Source organism: Pyricularia pennisetigena, chromosome 5 (assembly GCF_004337985.1).
Source record: "Pyricularia pennisetigena strain Br36 chromosome 5, whole genome shotgun sequence".
Taxonomy (NCBI): domain Eukaryota; kingdom Fungi; phylum Ascomycota; class Sordariomycetes; order Magnaporthales; family Pyriculariaceae; genus Pyricularia; species Pyricularia pennisetigena.
In genome coordinates, this window is record NC_043743.1 from 1,082,882 (window position 1) to 1,110,022 (window position 27,141).

Consider the following 27,141-nt stretch of genomic DNA (forward strand, 5'->3'; position numbering starts at 1 on the left):
GAGCTAATAGAAAATCATCCTAAACAGCATGTACCGTAAATACAGTAGAGTAGTATTGTGTGGTTGTTGGGTTTGGTCGGACGGTTCGTGCACTGTCGGTCATCCCTTGAAGAAAAACGGCGTGGATTTCACACGTCTCATCACAAGGCTTATCCTGGAGCCTGGCGAGCCACACCCGGTTTGAACTCTTGAAGGCTGGCTTCATAAAATCAAGCCAAAGAAAAGAAGAGTCCACAAGGCATGGCCGTGACGGAAAAGACACTATTCAGCCGAAGCGACTTGGCTTCAAGCAAGGTTCCAGTAGTGGGGCCCTCCGCTCCTCTTTTTCTTTTTCTCCTCCGTCTCCCCCTGTCATGCCTGGACCAAAACGGAGCCTAATTCGCCAAGCCTTGCTTCCACCATCCACCACCCTCCAAGCTTGTACGGAACGTGGACGGTGGCACCACAGCCACTCGACATCCACAATTCTGGGAGGATCTTCCTGCACAAGTAGCGTCTGGATAACCAGCTTGGGCCAGCAGGCTTTCGTTTCCCTTTTTTTCTGACCAAATTCCCCCTTTCTCCCTCGAAAATTCAACAACCACATTCGCTGTTTATTAATTTTGTTTGGTAGTCCGTCGTTTTCCTTGGGATTTGTCTTTCGACTACAAGTCGCTCTGCGCCCCGTTCAATCGCTTCACGGTGCTGAGGAGGGAGTAAGCAGCAGAAACCTTGCTTAGTCGTTCTTCAGAAACGGCGTCCTTCTTGAAGAATCCCTACAACCAGACCCACGAGTCAATTGGCGCCGACTCGACCCGCCGAGCGAAACGTTCCTGCCCCCTTTTTTTTACTCCCTCAACTTGCGGGCCACCAAAAAAGTAGAGCGCACGCACGTCACAACAAGCGCCTACCCTACCATTCATTCACTGCACTGCACTGACTGACTGACTGCGTCGACAACTCCGTCCGATTCAGACCAGTCGTCCCATCCAACTCTTTTCTTTTTCTTTTCTTTTGCATCCTAGTTTCGCCTTCCAATCAACAAGCAAAAAGGTAGCAAGCAGCTCGCTCCATAAGGCCTGTTCGCTCCCTCAGTTCTCTCCTTTTGGGAACGCGCGTGGCTGCGGCATTGGAATTCCCAGGAAACTCGACTTCCCCCCCAAGGCAGTTCCAGCCCGATCCATTGGTCTCTGAGCCAAGTGTCCCTCTCTTTAGCGGCAACTGTCCTCTCATTCGGACCGAGAACGCTCGCGAGTTACTCGATCTCCAAGAGAGGCAAGAAGAAAATACAAACCTCGAAAGAAACAAAAAAGAAATTAGACTATACGCTCGCTTCACGCACTGCTGTGGCCGGCCACAATCATTGCAGCAGTCACCCACTATCTAATCCGACTTAATCTGCCTGCGAATAATACCGGTTTTCTTTTCTTTTCTTTTTTTTTGGCTGCAGTTGCGATTTCGATTCCATGAGTTTATGATTGATTGGTTAGTTGATCGCCCTGCCTGCCACTGTTTCAGGAAACCGTCACGACGTACAGTACCGTCGTGTCACACTGCCTTTCATTATGGTAGCGTGTTCTGCAGTATTCTAACCTGTTCCGATCCAGACCAATAGACTGCCCATTATGTCGGGACATCCAAACCAGCAGCGGCCTAACCCGAACGACTACGATGACGGCTATGGCCGGCAACAAGGTGGTCAGCAGGGAGGCCAGGATGCCTACTATGACGACCATTCACAGCAACAGTACTACGACAATGGCTATGACAACGGTGGCCAAGGGGGTCGCCGAGGAGATGGCTACTACGACGAATCGTATGTCTCTCACGCACCGAAAACACACTATCTGGATGTCGCTAACATTTGACTGGCAGTGGCTACTACAACGCCGATCCGAACAACCCCTATCAACAGGATGGCGGGTACTACGACAACCAAGATCAGTACCAAGACGATTATTACAACCAGCAAGGTTACTATGATCAGGGCTATGATCAAGGCTACGGCCGTCGGCAAGGCTCAGAGGATGACTCTGAAACGTTTAGCGACTTCACAATGAGGTCGGACATGCGTGGTGGTGATGCCGAGTACTACGGACGTGGCGACGAACGTTACAACAGCTACAACGATGGACAGGCTCGCGGCTTCCGACCGCCCTCGTCCCAGATCTCATATGCTGGAAACCGCTCGTCTGGGGCCTCGACTCCCAACTATGGCATGGACTATGGCAATGGGCACGCCGCGCTGGCTAGGTCACGCGAGCCGTACCCTGCATGGACTTCAGATGCGCAGATCCCTCTGTCCAAGGAGGAGGTCGAGGATATTTTTATTGACCTCACGTCAAAGTTTGGATTTCAGCGCGACAGCATGAGGAACATGTACGACCATCTCATGACTCTTCTCGACTCGCGTGCCTCTCGCATGACCCCAAACCAGGCCCTGCTCTCGCTTCATGCGGACTACATCGGAGGAGACAATGCGAACTACCGCAAGTGGTATTTCGCCGCTCATCTGGATCTCGATGATGCCGTGGGCTTTGCCAACATGAAGGGCAAGGGCTTGAAGCGCAAGAACAAGAAGAAGAAGAAGGATGCTGAGAATGAGGCCGAGACCTTGGAGAGCCTTGAAGGTGATGACTCGCTCGAAGCGGCTGAGTACAGATGGAAGACACGTATGAATCGCATGTCACAACACGACCGTGTTCGACAGCTCGCCTTGTACCTGCTCTGCTGGGGCGAGGCCAACCAGGTCCGGTTCATGCCCGAGTGTTTGTGCTTCATCTTCAAGTGCGCGGACGACTACCTCAACTCGCCTGCGTGCCAGAACCTCGTAGAGCCAGTTGAGGAGTTCACGTTCCTCAACAACGTCATCACCCCCATTTATCAGTACGTCCGAGACCAAGGTTACGAGATTGTCGATGGTGTCTACGTCCGTCGCGAGCGTGACCACAAGAGCATTATCGGTTATGACGACTGCAACCAGCTCTTCTGGTACCCTGAGGGTATCGAGCGCATCGTCTTGGAGGACAAGTCGAAACTCACCGATGTGCCTCCCCCGGAGCGTTACCTGAAGCTGAAGGATGTCAACTGGAAGAAGTGCTTCTTCAAGACCTACAAGGAGACTCGGTCGTGGTTCCACCTGGTTGTTAACTTCAACCGTATCTGGATTATCCACCTAACCATGTGGTGGTACTACACGGCATTCAACGCTCCTACGCTCTTGGTCCCCAACTACACCCAGCAAGGAAACGAAAAGCCCCCTAACGCAGCTGTGTGGTCGATTTGTGGATTCGGTGGTTGTATCGCATCCCTGATCCAGATCATTGCTACATGCTCCGAGTGGGCGTACGTACCTCGTCGTTGGGCCGGAGCTCAGCATCTTACCAAGAAGCTTCTCTTCCTTATCCTCATCTTTGTTATCAACGCTGGTCCTGGTGTTTACGTCTTCTTGCCTGGAGATGTGGACACTGTCCGGGCCCGCCAGGAGACTCAGATCGCGCTGATTCTGGGAATCGTTCAGTTCTTCGTGTCTGTGGCGACCTTCCTCTTCTTCTCTATCATGCCTCTTGGCGGACTTTTCGGCAGCTACTTGACCAAGAACTCTCGCCGCTATGTCGCAAGTCAGACATTCACCGCCAGCTATCCCAGACTTACTGGCAACGACATGGCTCTCTCGTACCTCTTGTGGCTGATTGTTTTCGGTGCCAAGATGGGCGAGTCATATGTCTACTTGGCCTTGTCTTTCAAGGACCCTCTCCGTTACTTGTGGTTGATGAACGTCGACAGCTGTCTTGGTGACACCCTCCTGCGGAAATACCTCTGTCCTCTCCAGCCTAAGATTCTTGCCGGTCTCATGGGAGTAACAGATCTTATCTTCTTCTTCCTGGACACGTATCTTTTCTACGTACTGGTCAACTGCGTTTTTTCGATTGCGCGCTCTTTCTACTTGGGTGCCTCTATCTTGACTCCTTGGAGAAACATCTTTTCTCGCATGCCTAAGCGCATCTACTCCAAGGTCCTGGCAACAACAGACATGGAGGTCAAGTATAAGCCCAAGGTTCTCATTTCACAGATCTGGAACGCTATTGTCATCTCCATGTACCGTGAGCATCTTCTGGCCATTGACCACGTTCAGAAGCTTCTGTACCATCAAGTCCCGTCGGAGCAGGAGGGCAAGCGGACTCTGAGGGCTCCCACGTTCTTCGTGTCACAAGAAGATCACTCGTTCAAGACGGAATTTTTCCCTGCTCAAAGCGAGGCAGAGCGTCGTATCTCTTTCTTCGCTCATTCGCTGTCGACACCGATTCCTGAGCCGTTGCCGGTTGACAACATGCCTACCTTTACTGTCATGATCCCGCACTACAGCGAAAAGATTCTCTTGTCGCTGAGGGAGATTATCAGGGAAGACGAGCCGTATTCTCGTGTTACATTGCTCGAGTACCTGAAGCAGCTTCACCCCCACGAGTGGGACTGCTTCGTCAAGGACACCAAGATTCTTGCAGATGAGACGTCTCAGTTCAACGGCGATGAGAAGAACGACAAGGACACAGCCAAGAGCAAGATTGATGATCTGCCATTCTACTGCATCGGTTTCAAGTCTTCTGCACCCGAGTACACTCTCAGGACGCGTATTTGGTCTTCACTCCGCTCGCAAACTCTCTACCGTACCATCTCCGGTTTTATGAACTACAGTCGTGCCATCAAGCTGCTTTACCGTGTGGAGAATCCTGAGGTTGTCCAAATGTTCGGCGGCAACTCTGACAAGTTGGAACGCGAATTGGAGCGAATGGCGCGCCGCAAGTTCAAGCTCATTGTGTCGATGCAACGTTATGCCAAGTTCAAGAAGGAGGAGATGGAAAACGCCGAATTCTTGCTGCGTGCGTACCCGGATCTGCAGATTGCCTACCTGGACGAAGAGGCGCCTTTGAACGAAGGTGAAGAGCCTCGTTTGTATTCTGCGCTCATTGATGGTCACTCTGAAATCATGGAGAACGGCGCTCGCAAGCCCAAGTTCCGAATTCAGCTCTCTGGCAACCCTATCCTTGGTGACGGCAAATCTGACAACCAAAACCACTGTATCATCTTCTACCGCGGCGAATACATTCAGCTCATTGATGCCAACCAGGACAACTATCTCGAGGAATGTCTGAAGATTCGCAGTGTTCTGGCCGAGTTTGAGGAGATGAAGACGGACAACACCTCGCCATACACCCCTGGTGTGAAGAACGCTGTCAAATCGCCTGTTGCTATCTTGGGTGCTCGTGAGTACATTTTCTCGGAGAACATCGGTATCCTCGGAGACGTCGCTGCCGGAAAGGAACAGACATTTGGAACCTTGTTTGCTCGTACGCTGGCTCAAATTGGTGGCAAGCTTCACTATGGTCATCCCGATTTCCTCAATGGAATCTTCATGACAACTCGAGGTGGTGTATCTAAAGCGCAAAAGGGTCTTCACTTGAACGAGGATATTTACGCCGGTATGAATGCTATCCTCCGTGGTGGGCGCATCAAGCATTGCGAGTACTACCAATGCGGCAAAGGTCGTGATTTGGGTTTCGGTTCAATTCTCAACTTCACCACCAAGATCGGCACTGGTATGGGCGAGCAGATGCTGTCTCGCGAGTACTACTACCTCGGCACGCAACTCCCGCTGGACCGATTCTTGTCCTTCTACTATGCTCACCCTGGCTTCCATATCAACAACATCTTCATCATGTTGTCTATCCAGATGTTCATGATCACACTCGTCAACATAGGAGCCTTGAGGGATCAGACCATACCTTGCGACTACAACCGAAACGTCCCCATTACCGATGAGCTCTTCCCTACTGGATGCCAGAACACGGACGCGCTAGTGGATTGGGTTTTCAGAAGTATCTTGTCGATTATTTTCGTCCTCTGTCTGTCCTATATCCCTCTAGTGGTTCAGGAGTTGACGGAGCGTGGTTTCTTCCGCGCGGCTACTCGTCTCGCGAAGCAGATCTGCTCCCTCTCACCCCTGTTTGAGGTGTTCGTGTGTCAGATTTACGCTAATGCGGTCCATAACAACCTGTCATTCGGCGGAGCTCGATACATTGGTACCGGTCGTGGTTTTGCCACTGCGCGCATTCCGTTCGGTGTGCTCTTCTCTCGATTTGCCGGCCCGTCGATCTACTTCGGCGCACGACTACTCATGATGCTTATCTTTGCTACCATGACTGTTTGGCAAGGCGCTCTGGTGTACTTCTACCTCACTCTGCTTGCCCTCGTCATCTCGCCGTTCCTGTACAACCCCCACCAGTTTGCTTGGAATGATTTCTTCATCGACTACCGTGACTACCTCCGGTGGTTGTCTCGAGGAAACTCTCGCTCGCATGCATCATCTTGGATCGCCTACTGCAGACTCTCGCGAACCCGTCTGACCGGTTACAAGCGAAAGGCTGTCGGAGACCCCAGTTCAAAACTCTCCGGAGACGTGCCTCGAGCATCCTTCATGAACATTTTCCTTGGCGAGCTCGTTTCGCCATTTTTGCTTGCGGTCGTGATGCTGATTCCATACCTCTTCATGAACGCCCAAACTGGTGTCACAGCGGACAAAAACCCCAACCTGCCCACGCCCAAGGCAAGTGCAGCATTGCTCAGAATCGGCATTGTCGCTATTGCCCCGATCGCCGTCAATGCTGGCGTTTGTCTGGTCATGTTCGCCATGGCCTGTTTCATGGGTCCCCTCCTCAGCATGTGTTGCAAGAAGTTTGGTAGCGTACTTGCTGCCATTGCACATGCTTTTGCTGTGATCATGCTTCTTGTCTTCTTCGAGGCCTTGTACATCCTCCAGCAATGGAAGGCGGCCCCAACTCTCCTGGGAATGATCGTTGTTCTTTGCGTTCAACGATTCCTTCTGAAGCTGATCGTATCAGCCGCATTGACTCGAGAGTTCAAGTCGGACCAGGCCAACATTGCTTTCTGGACTGGCAAGTGGTACTCAATGGGTTGGCACACAATTTCGCAGCCGGCGAGAGAGTTTCTCTGCAAGATCACCGAGATGTGCTTCTTTGCAGGCGACTTCATTCTCGGTCACATTATCCTCTTCCTCATGCTGCCAATCATCCTCATTCCTCAGGTTGACAAGCTGCACTCTATGATGCTCTTCTGGCTTCGTCCTAGGTTAGTACCGTCCTTATATATGACTTTACGTGCTTTGGATCTTCTTTACTGACTTGGCCCATCCAGCCAACAAATTCGACCCCCGATCTACTCAATGAAGCAGTCCAAGTTGAGGACGAGGCGCGTGGTTCGCTATGCGATCTTGTATTTTGTGCTCCTCATCCTCTTCCTTGCCCTGCTCGCAGGCCCGGCCATTATCACCCAGTTCGTCAAGAACATGCCTCCAAAGGCCATCACGGATGTCAAGTTCCTTAAAGATTCCGGCCTGATCCAACCTGCCGGGTACGACAACAACAACACAAACTTTGAACACACGGGTACAAGACGAACCGGTCCTGCTGCCCCTACTCCCCAACGCCTTGTTTGAACAGAATAAACAAGTGGGAGGAGCCGGGCTGGAGAATTGAAATGGAATGTATAATACTTTTTTTCTCGCTCAGCGACCACACATAACCGGAGGAGAGCATGTTTCCTTTTTTTGTTTTTTTCTGTTTGTGCAATGACAGGAGACTTTCCAGCTGCCCTGAAGCAGCCAACTTGTTAGGTCTGTCATGTCATTGCTGGTTTTTCTGCAATGGTTGCCTTTTCGTTTTCCCCTCGTCATCTTTTCATATAACAAAAAACCGAAGCAGCTATTTTGGCGTGGGTGGCACTGCAAAAAAACAGGCCTTTGTTTTTCTTGTTTTGCTCCATTTTAGAGATCGACTCTGCACATGTTGTTTCCATTACGACCTTGGCCTAAATGATTCGGGCCGCGATAATCATACTGCCGATTTTTGCTCAAGCCTTGGGGATCTTTGATACTTTTGCATTGTCTCTGATGATTGAATATTGGCGAGTATAGGATTTTTTTCTTTCTTTTTTGGTCATGTTTACTCTGTGCCCGACTTCATTCGAGCCCATAATACGTGGGAAGGTGAATAATCAAGCCTCAAAGGTTTGAAAACGACTTTACGCTCTTGAGACTTGCTGGACCTAAAGGTAGATATAAATGTGCATACAGTAGTAAAATCTTGTCATCTTGCTTCTAATTTCGACTGGTCAATTGACGCAGAAGCCTGAGCAGTGATGACTTTCAGCATAACTCACGGTCAGTTAGGAGTTGCAATTGATCGACACACCGTGCACAGACTGTGGGCCAGGGTCGCATTTTCAGGGGCGAGCCACCCGTAGCAATTCCAAACCTGACAGTACGCGATGACAGCTGCAAGGTCGCGTCCCCAACGGTTATTTTTTCTTATCCATTGGCCCCGTAGTGCAATAGACCCTGTGAATTTTCGGCCAACCCAAGCAAGCCACAGCACGCCACCAACAGAAGAAAAAACAAAAAACATCGACAGCATTGTGCGGGTTATTTACCTAGGAGTTCCCCCTCCCGAGTTGACCATTAGGCCATTTGCGCAAAGACAACCGTTCCTCGACTTGACTAGCCATCTCCACCGTCGCCATCATGGATCTTTACGAGCTGCAGAGCAAACTGACGCTCTGGCTGGAGGAAGCCTCGCATGCATTCCAGAGGGTGCCGGGCTCGGCCGTCCTGATTCGCTATGTCAGGTCCAGCTACCAGAACGATCCTGTCCGCTCCGCCATCGAGCTGGTCCTCGTTGTGTTTTTCATCAGGTACCTGATGGCACCATCTTACTCTACCCACAAGCAGAACTTTATCAAGCTGCGCGAGGATGTACGTCGTTGTGAGCCATTCAAAACTATTTGTTCTCAGTGCTCAGCTTGTCTGACTGAGTGGATTCTTGTAATTGCAGGAGATCGATGAACTGGTTGAAGACTGGACACCAGAGCCACTTGTTCCAGCAAGGACAGCGCAGGAGGAGGCCGAGGCGGAGAAGTTGCCCGTGATTGTTGGACCGACAGGGCCCAAGACGAAGCTCGCGAGCGGACGCACGGTTACGAACCTCTCGACATACAACTACTACAACTTCAATGCCAACGAACAGATCAAGGAGAAAGCGATCCAGACCCTGCGGACGTATGGCGTGGGCCCTTGCGGTCCGCCGCAGTTTTACGGCACCCAGGACGTTCACATGAAGACCGAGGCGGACATTGCGGCCTACATCGGCACCGAGGGCTGCATCATCTACGCGCACGCCTTCTCGGCCGTCACGAGCGTTATCCCTTCGTTCTGCAAGCGTGGAGACGTCATCATTGCGGATCGCATGGCCAACTATTCCATCCGCAAGGGGTTGGAGCTTTCGAGGAGCAACATTCGGTGGCACGGGCATGGAGACATGGATGAGCTGGAGGCGGCCATGGCAAAGGTCGCCAAGGAGCAGGCCAAGAACAAGAAGCTGACGAGGCGGTTCGTCGTCATTGAGGCGTTATCTGAGTTGCTTGGAGATATTGCCGACCTGCCAAAGCTGGTACGTAGGCAGACCTTTGCTTTGGGAAGGGTCTCGACTAACATTGCGCTGCTGAACGCGACGAAAAATTAGATTGAGCTTAAGGAGAAATACAAGTTCCGCCTGATACTTGACGAGACATGGTCATTTGGCGTACTGGGTCGCACTGGACGCGGACTGACAGAGGCGCAGAACGTGGACCCGACGCAGGTGGACATGATCGTGGGCTCGATGGCCGGCCCTCTGTGCGCGGGCGGTGGGTTCTGCGCGGGCTCGCGGGACGTCGTGGAGCACCAGCGCATCATGTCGACGGCCTACACCTTCTCGGCGGCGCTGCCGGCCATGACGGCCGTGACGGCCAGTGAGACGCTGAACCTCCTGCAGTCGAACCCCGAGATCCTATCGCAGTGCCGTGAGAACATCAAGGCGCTGCGGGCGCAGCTCGACCCTCGCTCGGACTGGGTATTCTGCACCAGCTCCATTGACAACCCGATCCTGCTGCTCCAGCTGAAGCCCGAGGTCATTGCGTCGAGAAGACTCACCGCCGAGGACCAGAATAGGCTGCTGCAGGAGTGTGTTGATGAGGTATGCATTATTTATATATATATATATATATATATATATATATATATATATATATATATATATATATATATATATTGTCTATTCGCATGCGTTTTTATCTGTTTATGGATTTGACTAACGTGAACCCGTTGTTGGTACTTTTAGTCACTAGCCAACGGTGTCTGGATCACGCGTCTCAAGATCCAGCCCGTACTCAATACTATCGGGCCCAAGGAAAACATCACGATCCAGCCCGCGCTCAAGGTCTGTGTCACTTCTGGTCTGTCGAAAAAGGACATTGAACGGGCCGGGACCACGATTCGCCATGCCATCACCAAGGTGATGAAGAGCAACGCCAAGCTTTCGCCGGCCGCTGCGGCTGCTTAGTCTTTTGTAATTCCTTTATTGGCTCTTTTATTTGTTATTTCCCATTTTAATGGACGCGCAAAAGAGGAGAAATTCGGTTGATCCATTTCACAAACTTGGCCACCACTTGACTTTTTTTTTATAGAAATTATTTAGAGAACAGGCTGGCTAGCATGCTAGACAGCTCGTCACGGATAAAAACCACCTAATGATACATAAATAATCTTTGCGTATGGTTGTGTCATGAAACGGTGAGTTTTTTTTTTCAATTTTTTTTTTCACTTTGACAAGATTCATGTAAAACTCTCTCCCCGCAAGCAACCCCAAGGCACAGAATAGCGATTCCATGCAGGATAAAGCAAGCTCATTTGGGTAAAATCGAGGGCGAAGTGTACAGTACTGTATCTTGCTTACGATGTTGCGGCGAAGTCCAGTACATGTCACGTGCCTCGGGAACGGCTTATTTCGTCTGCCTGTTTGGAGCGATCAGCCGTCCTTCTGGGATCCTTCCTTTCAGGCAGCCAAGCCTAGGCAAGCCATGGTGCTTCCCCAAATTCGCATGATTCTTACCACCCACCAAACTTCCACAGTAATCTCACTGGGCTTTGGTCAGTACTTGACGTGATCAGTGGCTTTTTGGATCACTGCCCCACTCCCCTGTTCAAGATGCATCAAAGTCGATCAATTGACGACTAGCTCAGGTACGGTACCTGGATCTAACCGTTATCCCGCTCCGCTACCGGGCGATCGACACGGTCATGTTTTATTCTAATTTTCGTCCCAATGCCCGCACCTGTCTTTTTTTTTTTTTTTTTTTTTTTTTTTTTTTTTTTTTTTTTTTTGGGAGGGTTTTTATTCCCTGCCGAGCCGTTTTCGATGATCAGCGACGTTTATCGGAGGTTGTTTTCCCTTCTTTTGTGAGGGGTTCTCCTAGAGGCACACGCGGCAGGACATATATCGGTCTCCTCATTGAACCTTTTTTTTTCTTGACGCGTTTCGTTGTGTTTTGCGAGGCCGCGATTTTTGGTGAGCTCATTCCTCAAAATGTGCGAGTGGCACATGGCTTTGTTCCCAAAACCGCCGAGATTGCGGCGCCGCCCTGCCTGCCCTGAATACCTCGATCGAGCAGCAAAGTTCCGTTGTCAGGGCCCCCAGTCAGAGAGTGTGTATGTCTGCAAAGTAGTTCTGATCGTCAAGCCGGTGCAAGTAATGTTGCCTTTTTTTTCTGAACAAAGCTAAAGTCCGAATATTCCCCTTTTGCTCACTTCCTACTCCGTACAATCCGTACAAAAGTCGGGTTTTACACGGCAAAAGCATTGGCGGTTCCTTTTCAGTAATCCTGTCAGAGTAACTGGGGTCCAGGTGTGGAAGTGGAGAGGTTACCCGATCACCCATGTTTGTTTGGGCGGCCGTCTAAGTCTGACGCTATTTCTTTTGTGGAGGGCTGAACCCAAAGGAGGTGGTGGTGGTTGCCCGTTGCTTACTGCGCACTCAGCACGGCCAAATGTGTATAATAGCAAGTTTGGGTGGCCCTGGGTCCTGGCCATTCCTGTCGTTTCGTTTTACGATCACTTGATAAACATATTCCTTTGTTATTTCAAATTCCTACCATCTATACTAGTCTGTTTTGGACTATCTTCCCCATCTTGAATATTCCCGTACATGTTTCTGCATGAGACATCCTACACTCCCTTGGTTACTTGAGATTTCCCCCCTCAGGCTCTTTATTACCAGTGATTCAAGGTAAGACCACCCCCTTCTGCATTCCAAAGCCGTTCATAATATCCTCCGAGCTTTTCACTTGGAAGAGCATCAGTTCGGGCTATATCATTCAACGGTTTTTCTTGGTTTTGCCTACACTCAAGTTTTCTCAGGCCTTTTGATATCTAACTTTCTCAATTAGCCTGACTCTACAAATTACCTTATTAGTCTTCCCTGCTATAGTCAAGCAATAACGCTTGACTATCTTTCAACATGAGGGTCGCTCTCTTTTCCGCGACCTTGTTGTCGCTGCTGGGCCTGACAGCTGGTCTTCCCAAATTTCCTGAGGAGACCAGCGGTACCTTTGATGCCATCCCGGTCTCGAGCATGAATGAAACCGAGATTTCCCAGTACAACAGGAGGCAAGCAGACACCGCTGCTCTGTACCCACGACTGGTCCATGGATCTCAGTTTTCTCGGCGGTTTGAGTTTCTCAGTTTGTTCAAGAAACCAAAGCCAGGAGTCTCCTACTCGGCCATGCGCGACGAGGGAGGTTGCAAGACTGCCGACGAAATCGCCAAGGACGTTGCAAGGTTCACCAAGACTTACTCCTTTATTCGTCTGTACAGCCCAGACTGCGACCAGGTCAAGAACACCCTTGCAGCTGCCAAAAAGCACGACATGCAGCTGTTCCTGGGTACTCGCCCCAAGTTGCCCGTTGCCGACGAGATCAAGAAGATTGCGGACCAGGTCAAGGGGGACTGGAGCATGGTTGACACGGTCGCCATTGGCAACGAGTATATGCTCGAACTGAAGCTGGACCCGAAAAACAAGGGCAGTGTTGGGCAAATCCTCGCCAAGCTGGCCGAAGGCCGCGAGGAGCTGAAGAAGGTCGGATACCACCCGGACAAGGTCAAGCACGCCAAGGTGGTCCTGAACGAGGTCTGGTGGCACGCGCTGGAGAACCCGGCACTGTGCGATGACTCCGACTATTGCACCGTCAACTTCCACCCCTACTTTGACGAGAACCACGGCACCGAGAAGGCGGGTCAGTTCATGCTGGACATGGTCAAGAAGATGAGGGACACGTTCAAGAAGAACAAACGCATCCACATCACTGAGACGGGCTGGCCGACCAAAGACGGCGACGCCGACAGGAATCCGGCCTCTCCGCTCCGCGGCAGGGCGTCCGTCGCCAACCAGAAGAGGGTGCTCAAGGACATCAAGGAGAAGCTCGGCGGGAAGCCCGGTGAGCTGGTCCTCATGTCGCCCAACAACGACAGGTGGAAGGCGGCTGGTGCGCCGGACGACCATGTCGAGAAGAACTGGGGTATTGTTGAGTAAGATGTGCATGACTTGGGCTTATTTTCCTGTTGTGGCAAGTCTTGTTATTTATTTATTTTTTCTTCTGTGGTTCTATCCATAATACCCCAATCTTGTCCTTTTCGTTACTTTCTATTCTCTTTTTTTTTTCTTCTTTTCTCCGTCACATATGCTATACAACCTCACCATTACGGCTTGTTACACGCACCGATGGAGGCATATTCTTTTGGCAGGCAGCCCTGTCAGGACTTTTACTGGTACTAATTGTCGACCGAGGTCGTGGTGCATTTCATGTTTGTCTTTTGTCCATTTTTGTCTTTTTTTTCAATTCTTTTTTGTAAATGGTAGTACTTGGGTCTAGAAGGCCGGCAATTTGATGAAAGATTTGTTTATATAGAAGTGTTCTTGCTTTCAATCCTGACTGTTTTGCATTCATGTCTTGTACAACCTCCTAATGCTTCTTTTGCGAAATCCTGCCGACTGCGGCTGCTGTATGTATACTTTGTTTTGTTTTATCCATGTAGTGAATTCTGGATCTATGAGCTGCTCCCGGGCTTGCGGCAAACAGGCCAAGGTTTGAATGTGTTTGAAAAGTAGCATCTATCCTGCTAGTAGCAACGCAAGTCCTGACAGAGCTTGGGAGCTTCCAAATTAAGCGCAAACTGGTATACAAAAACCAAATTGGACTTGTTTTGGGTGTCTTCAAAGAAATCTACTGATTGCTATCCAATCTGGAACAAAAGTAATCTAAAATGTAGAATATGGAGCGGCATATCCTGCATTTGCAATATCTGCTAGTTCGAAAACATGAATGAGAAAATATGGGACATAAAAGGCTGAGGATGAAGCGTTGTTGCAGCAAAGGATGAATAAGACCAGCAATAGACAAAAGCATATATCCTTGGCCCATCAATTTGGGAAAGTGACCGTCTGGCAGAGCTGGGTACCGCAGTCGAGGCCGACGCTCAGCAGGTAGTTGTGCTCGTGGAACCATAGACTGGGCGGTAGCGTAGCACGTACGTAGCCCATGAAGAAAGCGGCGACGAGGGCCGAGGTCAAGAGGTTTGTGATCTATAAACGGGGATTCAAATTGCGCCGTGCGTTGTTTTGACGGCTGTAGTTCGTTGGTATTTTATGGACTGGGACAAAGCAAGTGAGGTGACAACGAAAAAAAAAAAGAAAAAAAAAAAAAGCGTTCCCAATTACATACTTTCTCCATGTTCCAGACGGGCGTCAGCGGTGGACAATGTAAGCTGGCCCAGGATCCCCCCTAGAACGGACAGATGGAGTGTAGAAGGGAATACTTGAGTTGGCTATAATATGTAGCAGGTTTGAAGACGAATGTCGTGCCGTTTGCTTACCTGTGAATGTTCCGCATCTTCGAGCAAGCCAGGATTTGAACTTGATTACGCCGGTGAGAACATCAACGCGATCTCGTCTATGACGAAACGCATTATTCCGTGGTTGATAGATTGGCCGAATAGGGTGCCTCAGATTTGGCCGATGGACATTTTCTTGGGGATTTTTATGCAGCAACCAATTGTGTAGCCGGAGATGAGGTGTAGGTTCTTAAGGACAAAAAGCAACAAAGTATTTATGAGACTGGTTAAAACACATTGTGATAGATAAGCGACACCAAAAAGGCTCACCTGGGAAATAATCTACCTCCCGTACACCGTGCATATCAGGACTGCGCTGGGATCACCGGGGAGCAGAACTCCGGCGAGAAGCTCGGAGAGTAGAGCCATGCCTATCTGAATGTTGGCTACACTCCATAGAATACCGTTGGGGAAGTTGCCATAGGAGAAACATGATATTCCAGCCAGCATTTGCCCCTACGGCCATACCACATTTCCATAACAGACCGGGTACCAAGGCCCCAGTTAAAAGCCAAGATTGGCTCGTTGCTGGATGAACCATAAACCAAAATACCAAAAACCATAGCCAGAATACATGAAAGACAACAAGTACCAGGGCTTACTCTGAATGGTTGTGGAAGTCGACCGTTTTGGCAACAAGCTTGACTTGGTAGTCTTTTAGATACTTGAGTGTGCTTGCCAACCTTGTTTTGGGACTAACACGAGATCACGCTCATGTCGCTAACAATACCAGTGTATGTGTGTTTCGCCATCTTGAAAAAAAAAAAAAAAAGACGGAGACGAACACTAGCTCCTTTTTGTTCTCCGCAGATGAGTTGGTTAATGGCGGTTTGCATAACGAGAGCTTGAGGGCAGTAAGAGAAAACACTTGGCGGCGGGTTGTATCCTGAGGGTTTGGGTTATGAATGGTTGAGTGTTTGGTCGCATTTTGTAGTTTAGGCATCCTTTTGATTTCACCCTGAGGCATCAACAACCGGATCAAATGATTTCCCAAACAAACCAAACATGTCGCAGCTGGGCTCAATTCGATATGTAGCAGCAACTAAGAAGTCGCCGCTAGCGACCCTCCTGCTAAAATGTCACGTGAAACCAGGAGCCAGCAAGTCGCGCGAGGGAGTGGCTGCTGTAACTGACGATGCCGTCGAGCTATGCGTGTCCGCCCAGGCACGTGAAGGCGAGGCAAACAAGGCTGTGATCATGGTGTTGAGCAAGGTACTGTAACGATCGATACGACTGTCTGTGACGGTCAATCAGCCCCTTCTCGGACAAAAAACTAAAATAAATCAAACTAAGAAGCATGCGTGGCTGATTGCTTGCTTTTATTGTAAATGCAGGCTCTTGGACTTGCCAAGTCGGACTTGACAATCACTCACGGACTAAAATCCCGCGACAAGACTGTGCTGATCAACGGCAAAATGGCCCAAGGACCAGAGGTAGACGTCATCTCACGAGCTCACGAGCTGCTAAGAAAAGCCTCACAGATGTAAAAGTCTAAAAGTCGACATGTTTATAGTCCATCACGAGCATAGGCCTAACTGAGAGAGATTCGCCGACATTGTACTGGCATGTGGTTCACTGGAGGGGTCGCTCAGATGTTGCAAAACTGCTTAGAAATTTTTGAGCCAATCCACAATTGAACTTTGTTCAATAATCCTTTGCGTTGCTCAAGGTATTCCAGACTGGGATCTATCTATACATAAAGGTACCTGCTGGTGGCAGACATGAATTGATGCTCGACCCAAAATCATTAATTTGTTCAGTAATGCCCTAACCCTCTGTATTACACAGTGTGGAATATCCCAATGCGCACGCAGCTTCAGCCCCTTGTGCCTGTGATGTCACAATGATCTGCTGGACATGGATTGAGCTTTGAGCTGCAAAAGTATCGTGAACGACATCCGAGAAACACCACTCACCCGCCTCTACAATTCCTCGTCGAAGCCGTTCATCCCACCGGACACACGCATACAAACATATCCAAACGATGGCTTTCAGAGCATTCAGGCCGGCAGCAGCTATGGCTGCACAGGCGACCGCCAGGCGTGGCTTCCATACGACGCGCCCGGCATTCGTCAAGGTCGGAGACCCCCTACCCGACGCCGAGTGTCTGGTTGAGGGCTCGCCGGGCAACAAGGTCAACATCGCCAAGGAGTTTGCGCTCAACAATGGCCTGATCATCGGTGTTCCGGCCGCGTTCTCGGGTGCCTGCTCGACCAGCCACATCCCTTCATACATGAAGCACCCCAAAATCAAGGACGTCGGGCAGGTGTTCGTCATCTCGGTCAACGACCCTTTTGTGTAGGTTGTGTCTTGCTTTTTATGTTCCGATAGGGTCTGCAATCTCTCTGCTCTCTGTAGCCAGCGGGGAAGGACTCAAGGTTGCAGGTCGAGGCTAACTCGAGAGGGAATCGTCGGCCGAAACAGCATGAAGGCTTGGGCAGAGCAGATGGACCCTGCCGGCGACTCAGGAGTAAGTGCAAACACCATGGCGGCAAATATCTCCGAACGGCCAAGCTGACTCTTGCTCGTCAGTTCCGCTTCCTGGGAGACCCCCAGGGCGTCTTTACCAAAACGATGGACCTCGACTTTGACGGCAAGGCCATCTTTGGAAACGACCGGAGCAAACGCTACGCCCTCGTCATTGAGAATGGCAGAGTCAAGTCGGCTCACGTAGAGCCCGACAACACTGGAACAAATGGTACGTGATGCTTCATATCTCTTATGTTCTTCAAGTCATGACTGCCACGTTGCAAAATCAAATATTGCAGTATATTTTAGGATGAAAAGAACTGACTAGGTTCACCCCTATAGTGTCCATGGCCGACAAGGTTCTGGGATGATTTGCTGTAGGATTCTCGCTTCTTCTTTGGCGTCTGAATAATTAAGTGTAGTTAGTGCCCACAGAATAGAGTCTTTATGAAATCCCAATATGAAGGACAATACACCCCTCGAGCAGATCAGTTTGGTGGCATTTAGGGTGGTCACGTGAGAATATGGCAACCTGTCATTACTATGGTAGACCGTAGAAGGTTGGAAATTCACTTGATCGAAGCATCGGACGGACGAACAATAAACTTGGGTTTGGTGTTGGGATAATTCGGCGCCCCACTACGTACGTAGTAATTAACAGCCAGAGACCAGACTAATTACATCACTTTCGTAGCTCTATGAGAATCCCTTCGTATGTTGTTACTATCTACAACAAATTCTTGACTGCGAATCGCTCAGGTTTTTGCAAGCTTGGAATACCAGCTAGAAAGTGATTTATTACCGCTACTACATAAGCATGCCTTTAGCTGATGCACGATTCACCCACTACACCACACGAGGTTGTAGATACCTAAGGCATTAACACAGTGCTAACAATCTATCCCTGCAGTTTCTCGCGTGTCTGGCTTTCTTTGGCCAACACAACACAGTGCTCTAGGCAGCAAGCTGCTAAATCGCCCAACGCCCCCGCCCCTTTTAGTCTGGTCTCGTCTGGAGTCTGTGGAGGCAGGCTCTCAGTGCCCCTGTCGTCCATCTGATGAAGCACCTTCCAGATGGCCTTGATCGTTCTGCAGGCTCGGCTGCCCGTTTCCCTCCTGTTTCCTCTGAAGTGCGCGCAACTTGGTAATTGAACCAACATCTCTCGGCAAATTTTCTGTTTATCTTTCCTGCCTTCCTGCAAAGACCTCTTGTGTACTTTTTTTTTCTTCTTCTTTTGTATCTTTGTTTGCACTGTAATGCTCAGCTTTCTGGTCTTTGAGAAGGTTTTGATTTTCTTTTGTCATCTTTCCCTCTTTTCCTTGAAGCCTGTTGTTTGTCATCAATAGGTAAACCACCTAAATACCTACCTACAGCTTTGCCACACAGCACTGCAAACCACCCCTGTTACCTGGCTGGTCGGGTTCTAATCTCTTACCAACCGTTTGTACCGAATCCACTTTGGCTCACGCGCCCTCACGTCACCACCTTACTCAACCCTTGAGCCCATACATCGCCGCCCTCCGGCCCAAACAACCCCACCCTCCCCGAAAGGCTGCTACGGAACACGCTTCCATGTCATATTCCTGAAACCAACATAGCAGAAAAATACCACCATCCCCCAACTATATCTCTCTTTGATTCCCACCCATCTTCTGCGCTCGTCAGCCTTCCCGACGAGCCGCCCCCACCGTACTTCACCATTCCTCCCACAACTAGAAAGCGGAAGGCTGCCGAGCCGTCGACCTCGTCCGCCCCGAACAAGAGGATCTCAGCTGCAGCATCAGTGACTCGGCCACCAGCACCACCGACCCCAAACACGATGGACTCCGAAGACGAGTTCATGTCGGCCATTTCTAGCGGTGACGAGGACGTCATGAGCGACAATGAAGACATTTCGGGGGCCGAAGGTGAGCTGCTTATGGGCTTCCGATATTTGGTTCCATCTTTATTTTTTTTTTTGCCTTTTTTTTTTTCTGGGATTTCTCTTGTGGCTTCCCCAGGCTACCTTGAGCTGTAGCACTGACAAAAACTACCTTGCATCCAGATTTCGACTCCGAACTCGATGCAGACCTTGACGTCGATCTTGCCAAAGATCCCCCGAAGCGAAGAGCCGCACATGACATCACATTCAGCGTCTACAGCCCCGAAGACCTGAGGAAGCAGCAGGATGACTTAATCGACGAGGTCAACATGATTTTGGAGATGCGAAAGGAGGATGCAGCCATCCTGTTAAGGCACTTTAGGTGGAACAGGGAGAGGCTAATCGAGGAGTACATGGACAACCGAAAGAAAGTCCTGGAAGTCGCCGGCTTGGGGCCTAATGTTGGAGGTGGTCCGCAACTACAAGTCATCCCTGGTTTCTGCTGCGATATTTGCTGCGAGGACGAGGAAGGGCTGCAGTCATTTGCCATGAAGTGTGGCCATCGATACTGCGTGGACTGCTATCGCCAATATTTAACGCAAAAGATTAGGGAAGAAGGGGAAGCGGCGCGCATCCAGTGTCCCAGTGAAGGCTGCCACCGCATTATCGACGCCAAATCGCTTGATCTATTGGTCACGTCAGACCTCAAAGAGCGGTACCACGTGCTGCTACAGCGAACTTATGTTGAGGACAAGGATACGCTTAAATGGTGTCCCGGGCCTGACTGCCAAAACGCTATCGATTGCTCTATCAAAAAGAAAGACCTCCACCGGGTTGTTCCAACGGTGACGTGCAACTGCAAGATGCGGTTCTGCTTCGGATGCACCCTCAACGACCATCAGCCGGCGCCATGCGAGTTGGTCAAGATGTGGCTCAAGAAATGCGCAGACGACTCGGAGACGGCCAACTGGATCAGTGCAAACACCAAGGAGTGCCCCAAGTGCAACTCGACCATAGAGAAGAATGGCGGCTGCAACCACATGACGTGCAGGAAATGTAGGCACGAGTTCTGCTGGATGTGTATGGGCATTTGGTCTGAGCACGGCACGAGCTGGTACAACTGCAATCGTTTCGAGGAGAAGAGTGGGACGGATGCTAGGGATGCCCAGGCCAAATCGAGGCTGTCGCTTGAACGTTACCTACACTATTACAACCGATACGCAAACCACGAACAGTCTGCTCGGCTCGACAAGGACATTTACCACAAGACGGAAAAGAAGATGACCATGTTGCAGACAGCCTCGGGTATGTCTTGGATCGAAGTTCAGTACCTTGAGGCCGCGTCGCAGGCATTGCAAACGTGCCGTCAGACTCTGAAGTGGACTTATGCCTTTGCATTTTACCTGTCACGGAACCATCTTACAACGATTTTCGAGGACAACCAGAAGGACCTCGAAATGGCGGTCGAAGCTTTGTCGGAGATGTTTGAAAAGCCCGTGGCTGAACTGGCCGATTCTAAGCAAAAAGTCGAGATAATGGACAAGACCGCTTACTGCAACCGGCGACGGGTCATTCTTCTCGAGGATACAGCCGAGAATCTAGCAAATGGTAAGAGCGCCACATTGGGCATGTATCACCTTTACCCGCCCTTGCTAACATAGTTGCGATTGACCAATAGGCCAATGGAGCTTTAACGTGGACATTGGGTCGTCTGCCGGCACTGGCAGGCGCTAGCTGCATCTGAATGCGAGATAAACGAAGAGCTGGTTCAGGAGTTCGGACGGCTAAACGTCATTGATTACCGAGGGTTAGAGCCACCTCCTACATCGAAACGCTTCGCCCCGGTAGAATACAAGTTGGAATTCACTCTACGGTACACAATCGTAGTTTGACATAACCTTGCGAGACTGTCATACCATGGCGAAAGAATATTTGAGGACGCTGATTATAGAAGCACGGGTCTTGTTCAAGGTCGGAGCGGGATGCATTGTCTTTTGAAATTGCGGTAACTTTCCACTCATATTTTTATAGTTCTACTTTTTTGCGCTGCTTGGAGTTTGGTGGGGTTCATGGTACAGATCTTCTATTCCGATCTCAGTCCTTTATCATCTTTCTTTTCACTCTATTATGGTATATTCTGCGGTGTTATTGTCCCACTGCCTACCACCTAGATATCTACAGCATCTGTCACTGTGCTTGCAGGAGCTGGGATGGGCGAGAGCGTCGTTGTCTCTTTGCACACTATTCATTTGTCTACGTTCGAGCTTTCACGCGTCTTCTACACATGGTGCTACCTATGCAGTCCTGTTTCCCAACTAGAGGCATTCGAACCGTCGCGTTCGATGCGCAGTGGCTTATTGGATAACTGTTGAAAGGGAGTCTGTCTTTGCTTGTGAATACGAACATTCAAAGTCCGACGTCGGGAAGTCGGGAAAGACGAGGGGGCTAACGCAGTTGTGGGGCACTACATAATACAGTGCATTTCGTCTCTCTGCTGCATGCGTCCATAACTAATAATTAATTCTCAGGCGATTAGCCATAGTAACCAGAGTAATGATTGATATTCAGCCAAGGTAGAAAGAAGGCTTCTTGTTCCTTTCAAGGCTGCTCACAAATGCAAATACATATATTCCAATGCATAGCAGCCCTCCGCATTTGAATCCCTCCTGTCTCCAAAACAATTATCCGCGGGCGGGAGTTCTTTGCGCCCAGCAGAGTGGGCTTGCAGGTTACTCAGCCGTTTGCTCCCCGAAACATTCACCCGAGCCCAGTGAAATGCGGAGTCTCCGCACCTGGCAACGCCCCAAGCCCCTTCAGGTCCCCAGTTTTGGGCATGTCGGCCATTCACGGCTTGAGCTCTCCACATCCCGCTTCGGCTTTGGACTCCGGCTTTGAACATCTTTGGGGACTTTTCCGCTCCATGAGGACTTGCAACGAGAATTGCAAAACCTCTGTTGCAGACTTCTTTGTAACTACTTTCTTGTCACTTATACAAACCAGCCTTCCTTTTTCAGTAGCCTTTCTTTTTTCTTTTTATCCTGATACCCCATATTTTCTGGCTTGACCGATAGCTTCCGGTTCGGCTTCCGCGCTTGCGCTTAACACCCCCGTATCATCTTTTCGCTAGGTCGCCAAGATGCCGTCCGCCGCCATGTGCATGAGGATCCTAAGGGCGCACTCCAAGTATGGATCAAATGTGAGCTTTCCTCCCCGGATACCATAGTTATCAAGTCACTTGACACCCTCACTGCACGAGTCCCGGCTAGCGAGCTAATGACTTGGTCGTCCCTCTGCAGCATGCCGCCCTCCTCGCCCGCTCCTTCTCAGTCACCGCAAGGCGGTCCAAGATCGACAAGGTGGTCCCGTCGGCCGCCGAGGCGCTCAAGGACATGGAGTCGAACAAGATTGTGCTCTGCGGTGGTTTCGGTCTGTCGGGAGTGCCGGACACGCTGATCGATGAGGTGGTCAAGAAGCCTGAGATCAAGGGCCTCACGGCGGTCTCCAACAACGCCGGCACTGACTCAAGCGGCCTCGGCAAGCTACTTAAGACGGGCCAGGTCAGCAAGATGATCGCCTCCTACATTGGCGAGAACAAGACGCTCGAGGGCATGTACCTGACGGGCAAGGTCCAGCTCGAGCTGACGCCCCAGGGTACGCTGGCGGAGCGCTGCTCGGCGGGCGGCCGAGGAATCCCGGCCTTCTACACGCCGGCGGGCCTGGCCACTGTGGTGCAGACGGGCGAGCTTCCTTTACGCAACAACCCCGACGGCACCCCCGCCGAGTTCTCCAAGCCCAAGGACGTCAAGGTGTTCAACGGCAAGCCGTACCTGCTCGAGGACAGCATCGCTGGCGACTACGCTTTCGTCAAGGCCTGGAAGGCTGACAGGCTTGGCAACTGCCAATTCCGACTCTCGGCGCAAAACTTCAACGGCGCCATGGGCCGCAACGCCAAGATGACCATCGTCGAGGCCGAACACATCGTCGAGCCGGGTGAGATCCCGCCCGAGGCGGTGCACCTGCCCGGCATCTACGTCAAGCGCGTGGTGCAGAGCACCGCCGAGAAGAAGATTGAGAAGTACACGTGGTCCAAAGACGAGTCCGACCCGGACGCGGCCGACAAGGCGACCACCGCCAAGGCGGCGCTGGGCACGGGCGACTCTGCCGCCAAGCGCGAGCGCATCGTGCGCCGCGCGGCCAAGGAGTTCAAGAACGGTATGTACGCCAACCTGGGCATCGGCATGCCCATGTTGGCGCCCTCTTTCGTCGCCGACGACGTCACGGTCCAGCTGCAGAGCGAAAACGGAATCTTGGGCCTGGGTCCCTACCCGCGCAAGGGCGAGGAGGACCCGGATCTCATCAACGCCGGCAAGGAGACGGTGACACTCAAGCCGGGCGCGGCCGTCTTTGGCAGCGAGGAGAGTTTCGGCATGATCCGGTCCGGACGCATCAATCTCACCATCCTGGGCGCCATGCAGGTCAGCGCCGGCGGCGACCTGGCCAACTGGATGCTTCCCGGCAAGGTCAAGGGCTTCGGCGGCGCCATGGACCTGGTCAGCAACCCGAGCAAGACAAAGGTCGTCATCACCATGGAGCACACGGACCGCAAGGGCAACCCCAAGATTGTGAACCAGTGCGCGTTCCCGCTGACTGGCAAGGCGTGCGTGTCGAGGATTATCACTGAGCTGGTGGGTTTTTTTTATTATTATTATTTTTTTTCTTTCTTTGTGTCTCTCGTGGACATGGGGAAACATGCTAACAGAATCAATCAACAGGGTGTCTTTGACGTCGACTTCGCCACCGGCCTGACCCTGGTGGAGATTGCTGACGGCGTCACCGTCGACGAGGTCAAGAGCAAGACTGGTGCACCCTTCAAGGTTGCCGAGGACCTAAAGCCCATGTTGTAAAGGCGGCTAGTACCAGGAGAGGACGATCTGTGAGGAGGATGGGTATGGTCAGGGGTGGGGCGGAACTATTGATTTGGTGTGATGGACACAAGCATTTCTTTGGTTCTGTAGGCGTAAAGTACATATGGGGTGATTGCACATATAGGCGTCTAGTGCATCTATCTATTTTTTTTTTTTTTTCCTTCCATGGTCACTTGCGTGCTTTTCTCATCTTTGAATCAACTACCAGCAAGGTGTTGAGGTGTTTCTACACTTTTCGGGGAATGGCCTTGATTTTTTGTTTTCCAAGCTTTTCTCCTCGAGCAGTCCAGCTGTTCAGTGCCTACCTAGGCAAGCGAGTGGCCATGGAGAAACAGTCAAAAAGCCAACAAAGAATCACTCTGACGCAGGTTTGCTAAAGCGATAGTTCACTACTCACCTGGGAAAAAGAACTGAAAAGGACAAAAACTTTTACCCATTGTGTACGGTCAGCAAGAGATGACAAAACACTACTTTTACAACGCGTCCCAAGGAAACCAGTTCCCCCCCTCCTCCCCTTAGGAGCGAGATACATTGGTCAGCGTGTTCGTGTGGTCGCGCTTGCCCCAGATGGCAAAGTAGGGCTGGATGGCTTCAAAGGTGGCTTTGTGGCCGCCGTGGTAGAGCGCGATGTTATACTCGAGAATGGCCTGCGCCAGCTCGCACTGGTAGCAGCGCGCCGCGGACCTGTCCAGCTTTCCGTCCGGCTCGACGTCGGGCCACTCGGCCTTGATGGACGAGGCGGACGGCGGTATGATTAGGGTGTGGGTACAGCGTGGGCAGGCGGCTGGGCTCATGTTTTCTGGTTTTCTTGAGGGGAGTTATTTTTTTTTCTTCTCTTCTTTGTACCAGGTATATATCGTTTTTTTTTTTTCAACTTTATGCTGTAGTTTTGTAAATGTCTTTTGCTGCAAGGTTGACATTACGGCGTCGCGAGACAGGAACACATTGCAGAGATTATATATCATGATATTGGACTCCGGCCAGCTCGAATGGCTCCGTGTCTTTATTCCTGTTGATTCATTTCGACCATTGCTGCGCGACAATGCACCATTCGCACCCCCCCAAAACAACCGTGAGAACAAAGGCGCCAATTCATTCGACAATGGCAACAGGTTCTTTCACAAAAGGCCTTTTACGACACTGTCACATCATATAGGACAACAGTGGCTGAACGAACGGCACGTCAGTTCCTCGCGTTGGCGAAGCCCCAAGAATCAAAGATCACCAAGTGTCGGAAATGTATCGATCAAAAAATTTCTCTGGTGTCCAAGGCGGGCCCCTGCGTACAGGAGCCGGCTAGAGCGACCCAGAGGGTAAGATCTCGAAATGTTTGAGCGTTCCTCTGTCCTCCAATTTCCCCTCCAAGACCTGCCACGGAGATACGGCAAAAGCCAGAGTGAATATGAAGGAGTCTTCAGTTGAGGGAGAAAAGAGAGGGAGAGTGCGAACGCTGTTCGCGCGCGTCAGGATTTTCTTTTCAAGGGTCGGTCGGCGCGCGGGTCCAGTGATTTGGTAAGCATTTCCAAAGCCCACTTTCCAAAGGTCCCCTTTCGAGTCAGGGTTAGGGGTCTACACCTCCGTGTCAGAGCTCCAATTTAAATATTCCCCCCCGCCGTGGATGCCCCGCCCAAGAGAAGAAGGTTGGCAGGTACGGTAGTTAATTAATTACATGGCTAGCTAATTACGTACAGGTGGACCATCGTTGCCAGCCTACCCCTCCATCGGGTGTCTGTCCCATCGCGTCCTCCCGGGATGCTGCGCTGTCCCTCCTTTTATACGTGCTCGGCGACTCCTTTTCGTCACCCAAATTCCAGGCCTAGACAAGGTACACAGAAAGCGATTGGGTAGTCATGACGAATCACAAAGCGGCCCCCCTCCAAGCTTTAGTCGGTTGCTGGCCGGCGGGGCGCCTGGTGAAGGAGAAAGAGGGGTCCATGGGGTTTATGGTTCCATGCTTTCGTGTCGTCGTTGCTTTGCCTTGCATGAAGGACATACAGTACACTTCCAGCGTGTCTTTTTGGTGTCTTTAATTGTTTTGTTGTTGCATTGTCAACCCTTATCCATTGTTGTACATACAACTTCTTTGACACATATCTCACGTTACTATTTTTCCAGCAGTACCTTTCTTTACACAAACTATCCCCCGAGTCTAGTAGCACTAGACTAGACGCCTTGTCATCATTATAACGACTTATCCGCGCCCTTAGCCCAAAAGCTCCCTTTTGCCCTCTTTACTACCCGCTTACCTACCTACCTACCTACCTACCCCACCCCCGCCCGCATCCCCCGAGTACTCGCGTCGCGTACTACTCGACCAAATCTACCAACTACCGCAAACATGTCTGGAAGACCCGGAGCCAACTCGCGCGGCCGCGGCGGCAAGTTTAAGAAGTTCACGCGCGGAGGTAAAGCCGCCTTCCTCCCTTCCACTCGCCCGCAGTATCTTAGGTACTCCGCGGGTATCTGCGCGGCGCAACCTGGCTGACCCCTTGTTATCACAACCCAACCCCATCCCCACAAAACAGGCGGCAGACACTTTTCCCGAGACCTTCAGCCCATAGACAACGAGGATTACAAGAAGGAAGAGGAGGACTCTGAAGAGGACTCGGAAGAGGAGAGTTCCGAAGAGGAACAGGAACGCAAGCCCAGGCCGCCCAAGAAGAGCCGCGAGCAGCTCAAGGCAGAGAAAAAGGCCGCCAAGGCCGCTGCAGCGGCCAAGGCCAAGGCACCGCCCAAGCCCCAGCCCGGCGACATGCCTCCAAGCGAGTCCTCGGAGGAGGATGACGATGAAGAAGAAGAGGAGAGCGAGGAGGAGTCTTCTGAGGATGACGCCAAGGCGAAGCAGGCTGCTGCCACTGCCGCGGCCAAGAAGGCGAGCGCGCCTGTCAAGAAGTAGATACCGTTAGGTACACCTTGACGGATGGGCGGATGCTATTGTTTGCGTATGCTGTCTGGGATTGTAAGAGATGGGTGAGAACAGTCGCCCACATAACGTTGGACGTTGTGCCACAAGGCAGAGGCTTGTTGTTGGGAAAGCGGCGTTTGGATAATTGCCTCGACCTCCCGACCTAAACATG

General features: G+C 51.1%; 9 protein-coding genes across 9 annotated transcripts; 7 read left to right on the forward strand and 2 right to left on the reverse strand.

The window, feature by feature from the left end:
* Nucleotides 1–1,604: 1,604 nt before the first annotated feature.
* On the forward strand, nt 1,605–7,489 carry PpBr36_08274 (uncharacterized protein; the record flags this gene model as incomplete). The annotated part of the gene is made up of 3 exons (XM_029895405.1): nt 1,605–1,795; nt 1,855–7,122; nt 7,189–7,489. The coding sequence occupies 3 exons, from the start codon at nt 1,605–1,607 to the stop codon at nt 7,487–7,489; spliced, it is 5,760 nt and encodes a 1,919-aa protein (XP_029747438.1).
* Nucleotides 7,490–8,554: 1,065 nt separating this feature from the next.
* On the forward strand, nt 8,555–10,427 carry PpBr36_08275 (uncharacterized protein; the record flags this gene model as incomplete). The annotated part of the gene is made up of 4 exons (XM_029895406.1): nt 8,555–8,803; nt 8,883–9,497; nt 9,570–10,061; nt 10,206–10,427. Coding segments are annotated over 4 exons (1,578 nt in total), but the record flags the coding sequence as incomplete, so codon positions are not given.
* A 1,953-nt stretch (nt 10,428–12,380) lies between these two features.
* On the forward strand, nt 12,381–13,451 carry PpBr36_08276 (uncharacterized protein; the record flags this gene model as incomplete). The annotated part of the gene is made up of 1 exon (XM_029895407.1): nt 12,381–13,451. One exon carries the CDS (start codon nt 12,381–12,383, stop codon nt 13,449–13,451), a length of 1,071 nt encoding a protein of 356 aa, XP_029747440.1.
* A 2,363-nt stretch (nt 13,452–15,814) lies between these two features.
* PpBr36_08277 (uncharacterized protein) lies at nt 15,815–17,649 on the forward strand (the record flags this gene model as incomplete). The annotated part of the gene is made up of 6 exons (XM_029895408.1): nt 15,815–16,021; nt 16,144–16,292; nt 16,805–17,107; nt 17,234–17,279; nt 17,342–17,507; nt 17,621–17,649. 6 exons carry the CDS (start codon nt 15,815–15,817, stop codon nt 17,647–17,649), a joined length of 900 nt encoding a protein of 299 aa, XP_029747439.1.
* Nucleotides 17,650–18,995: 1,346 nt separating this feature from the next.
* On the forward strand, nt 18,996–20,873 carry PpBr36_08278 (uncharacterized protein; the record flags this gene model as incomplete). Its single annotated transcript, XM_029895409.1, has 3 exons — nt 18,996–19,185; nt 19,323–20,747; nt 20,818–20,873. The coding sequence occupies exons 1-3, from the start codon at nt 19,098–19,100 to the stop codon at nt 20,871–20,873; spliced, it is 1,569 nt and encodes a 522-aa protein (XP_029747432.1). The 5' UTR covers nt 18,996–19,097.
* Nucleotides 20,874–21,747: 874 nt separating this feature from the next.
* Nucleotides 21,748–22,038, reverse strand: PpBr36_08279 (uncharacterized protein; the record flags this gene model as incomplete). The annotated part of the gene is made up of 1 exon (XM_029895410.1): nt 21,748–22,038. One exon carries the CDS (start codon nt 22,036–22,038, stop codon nt 21,748–21,750), a length of 291 nt encoding a protein of 96 aa, XP_029747431.1.
* A 228-nt stretch (nt 22,039–22,266) lies between these two features.
* On the forward strand, nt 22,267–24,043 carry PpBr36_08280 (uncharacterized protein; the record flags this gene model as incomplete). Its single annotated transcript, XM_029895411.1, has 3 exons — nt 22,267–22,335; nt 22,436–23,824; nt 23,912–24,043. The coding sequence occupies exons 1-3, from the start codon at nt 22,276–22,278 to the stop codon at nt 24,041–24,043; spliced, it is 1,581 nt and encodes a 526-aa protein (XP_029746867.1). The 5' UTR covers nt 22,267–22,275.
* A 536-nt stretch (nt 24,044–24,579) lies between these two features.
* Nucleotides 24,580–24,858, reverse strand: PpBr36_08281 (uncharacterized protein; the record flags this gene model as incomplete). The annotated part of the gene is made up of 1 exon (XM_029895412.1): nt 24,580–24,858. The coding sequence occupies one exon, from the start codon at nt 24,856–24,858 to the stop codon at nt 24,580–24,582; it is 279 nt and encodes a 92-aa protein (XP_029746868.1).
* A 1,544-nt stretch (nt 24,859–26,402) lies between these two features.
* Nucleotides 26,403–26,960, forward strand: PpBr36_08282 (uncharacterized protein; the record flags this gene model as incomplete). Its single annotated transcript, XM_029895413.1, has 2 exons — nt 26,403–26,469; nt 26,590–26,960. 2 exons carry the CDS (start codon nt 26,403–26,405, stop codon nt 26,958–26,960), a joined length of 438 nt encoding a protein of 145 aa, XP_029746869.1.
* Between the last annotated feature and the right edge of the window lie 181 nt (nt 26,961–27,141).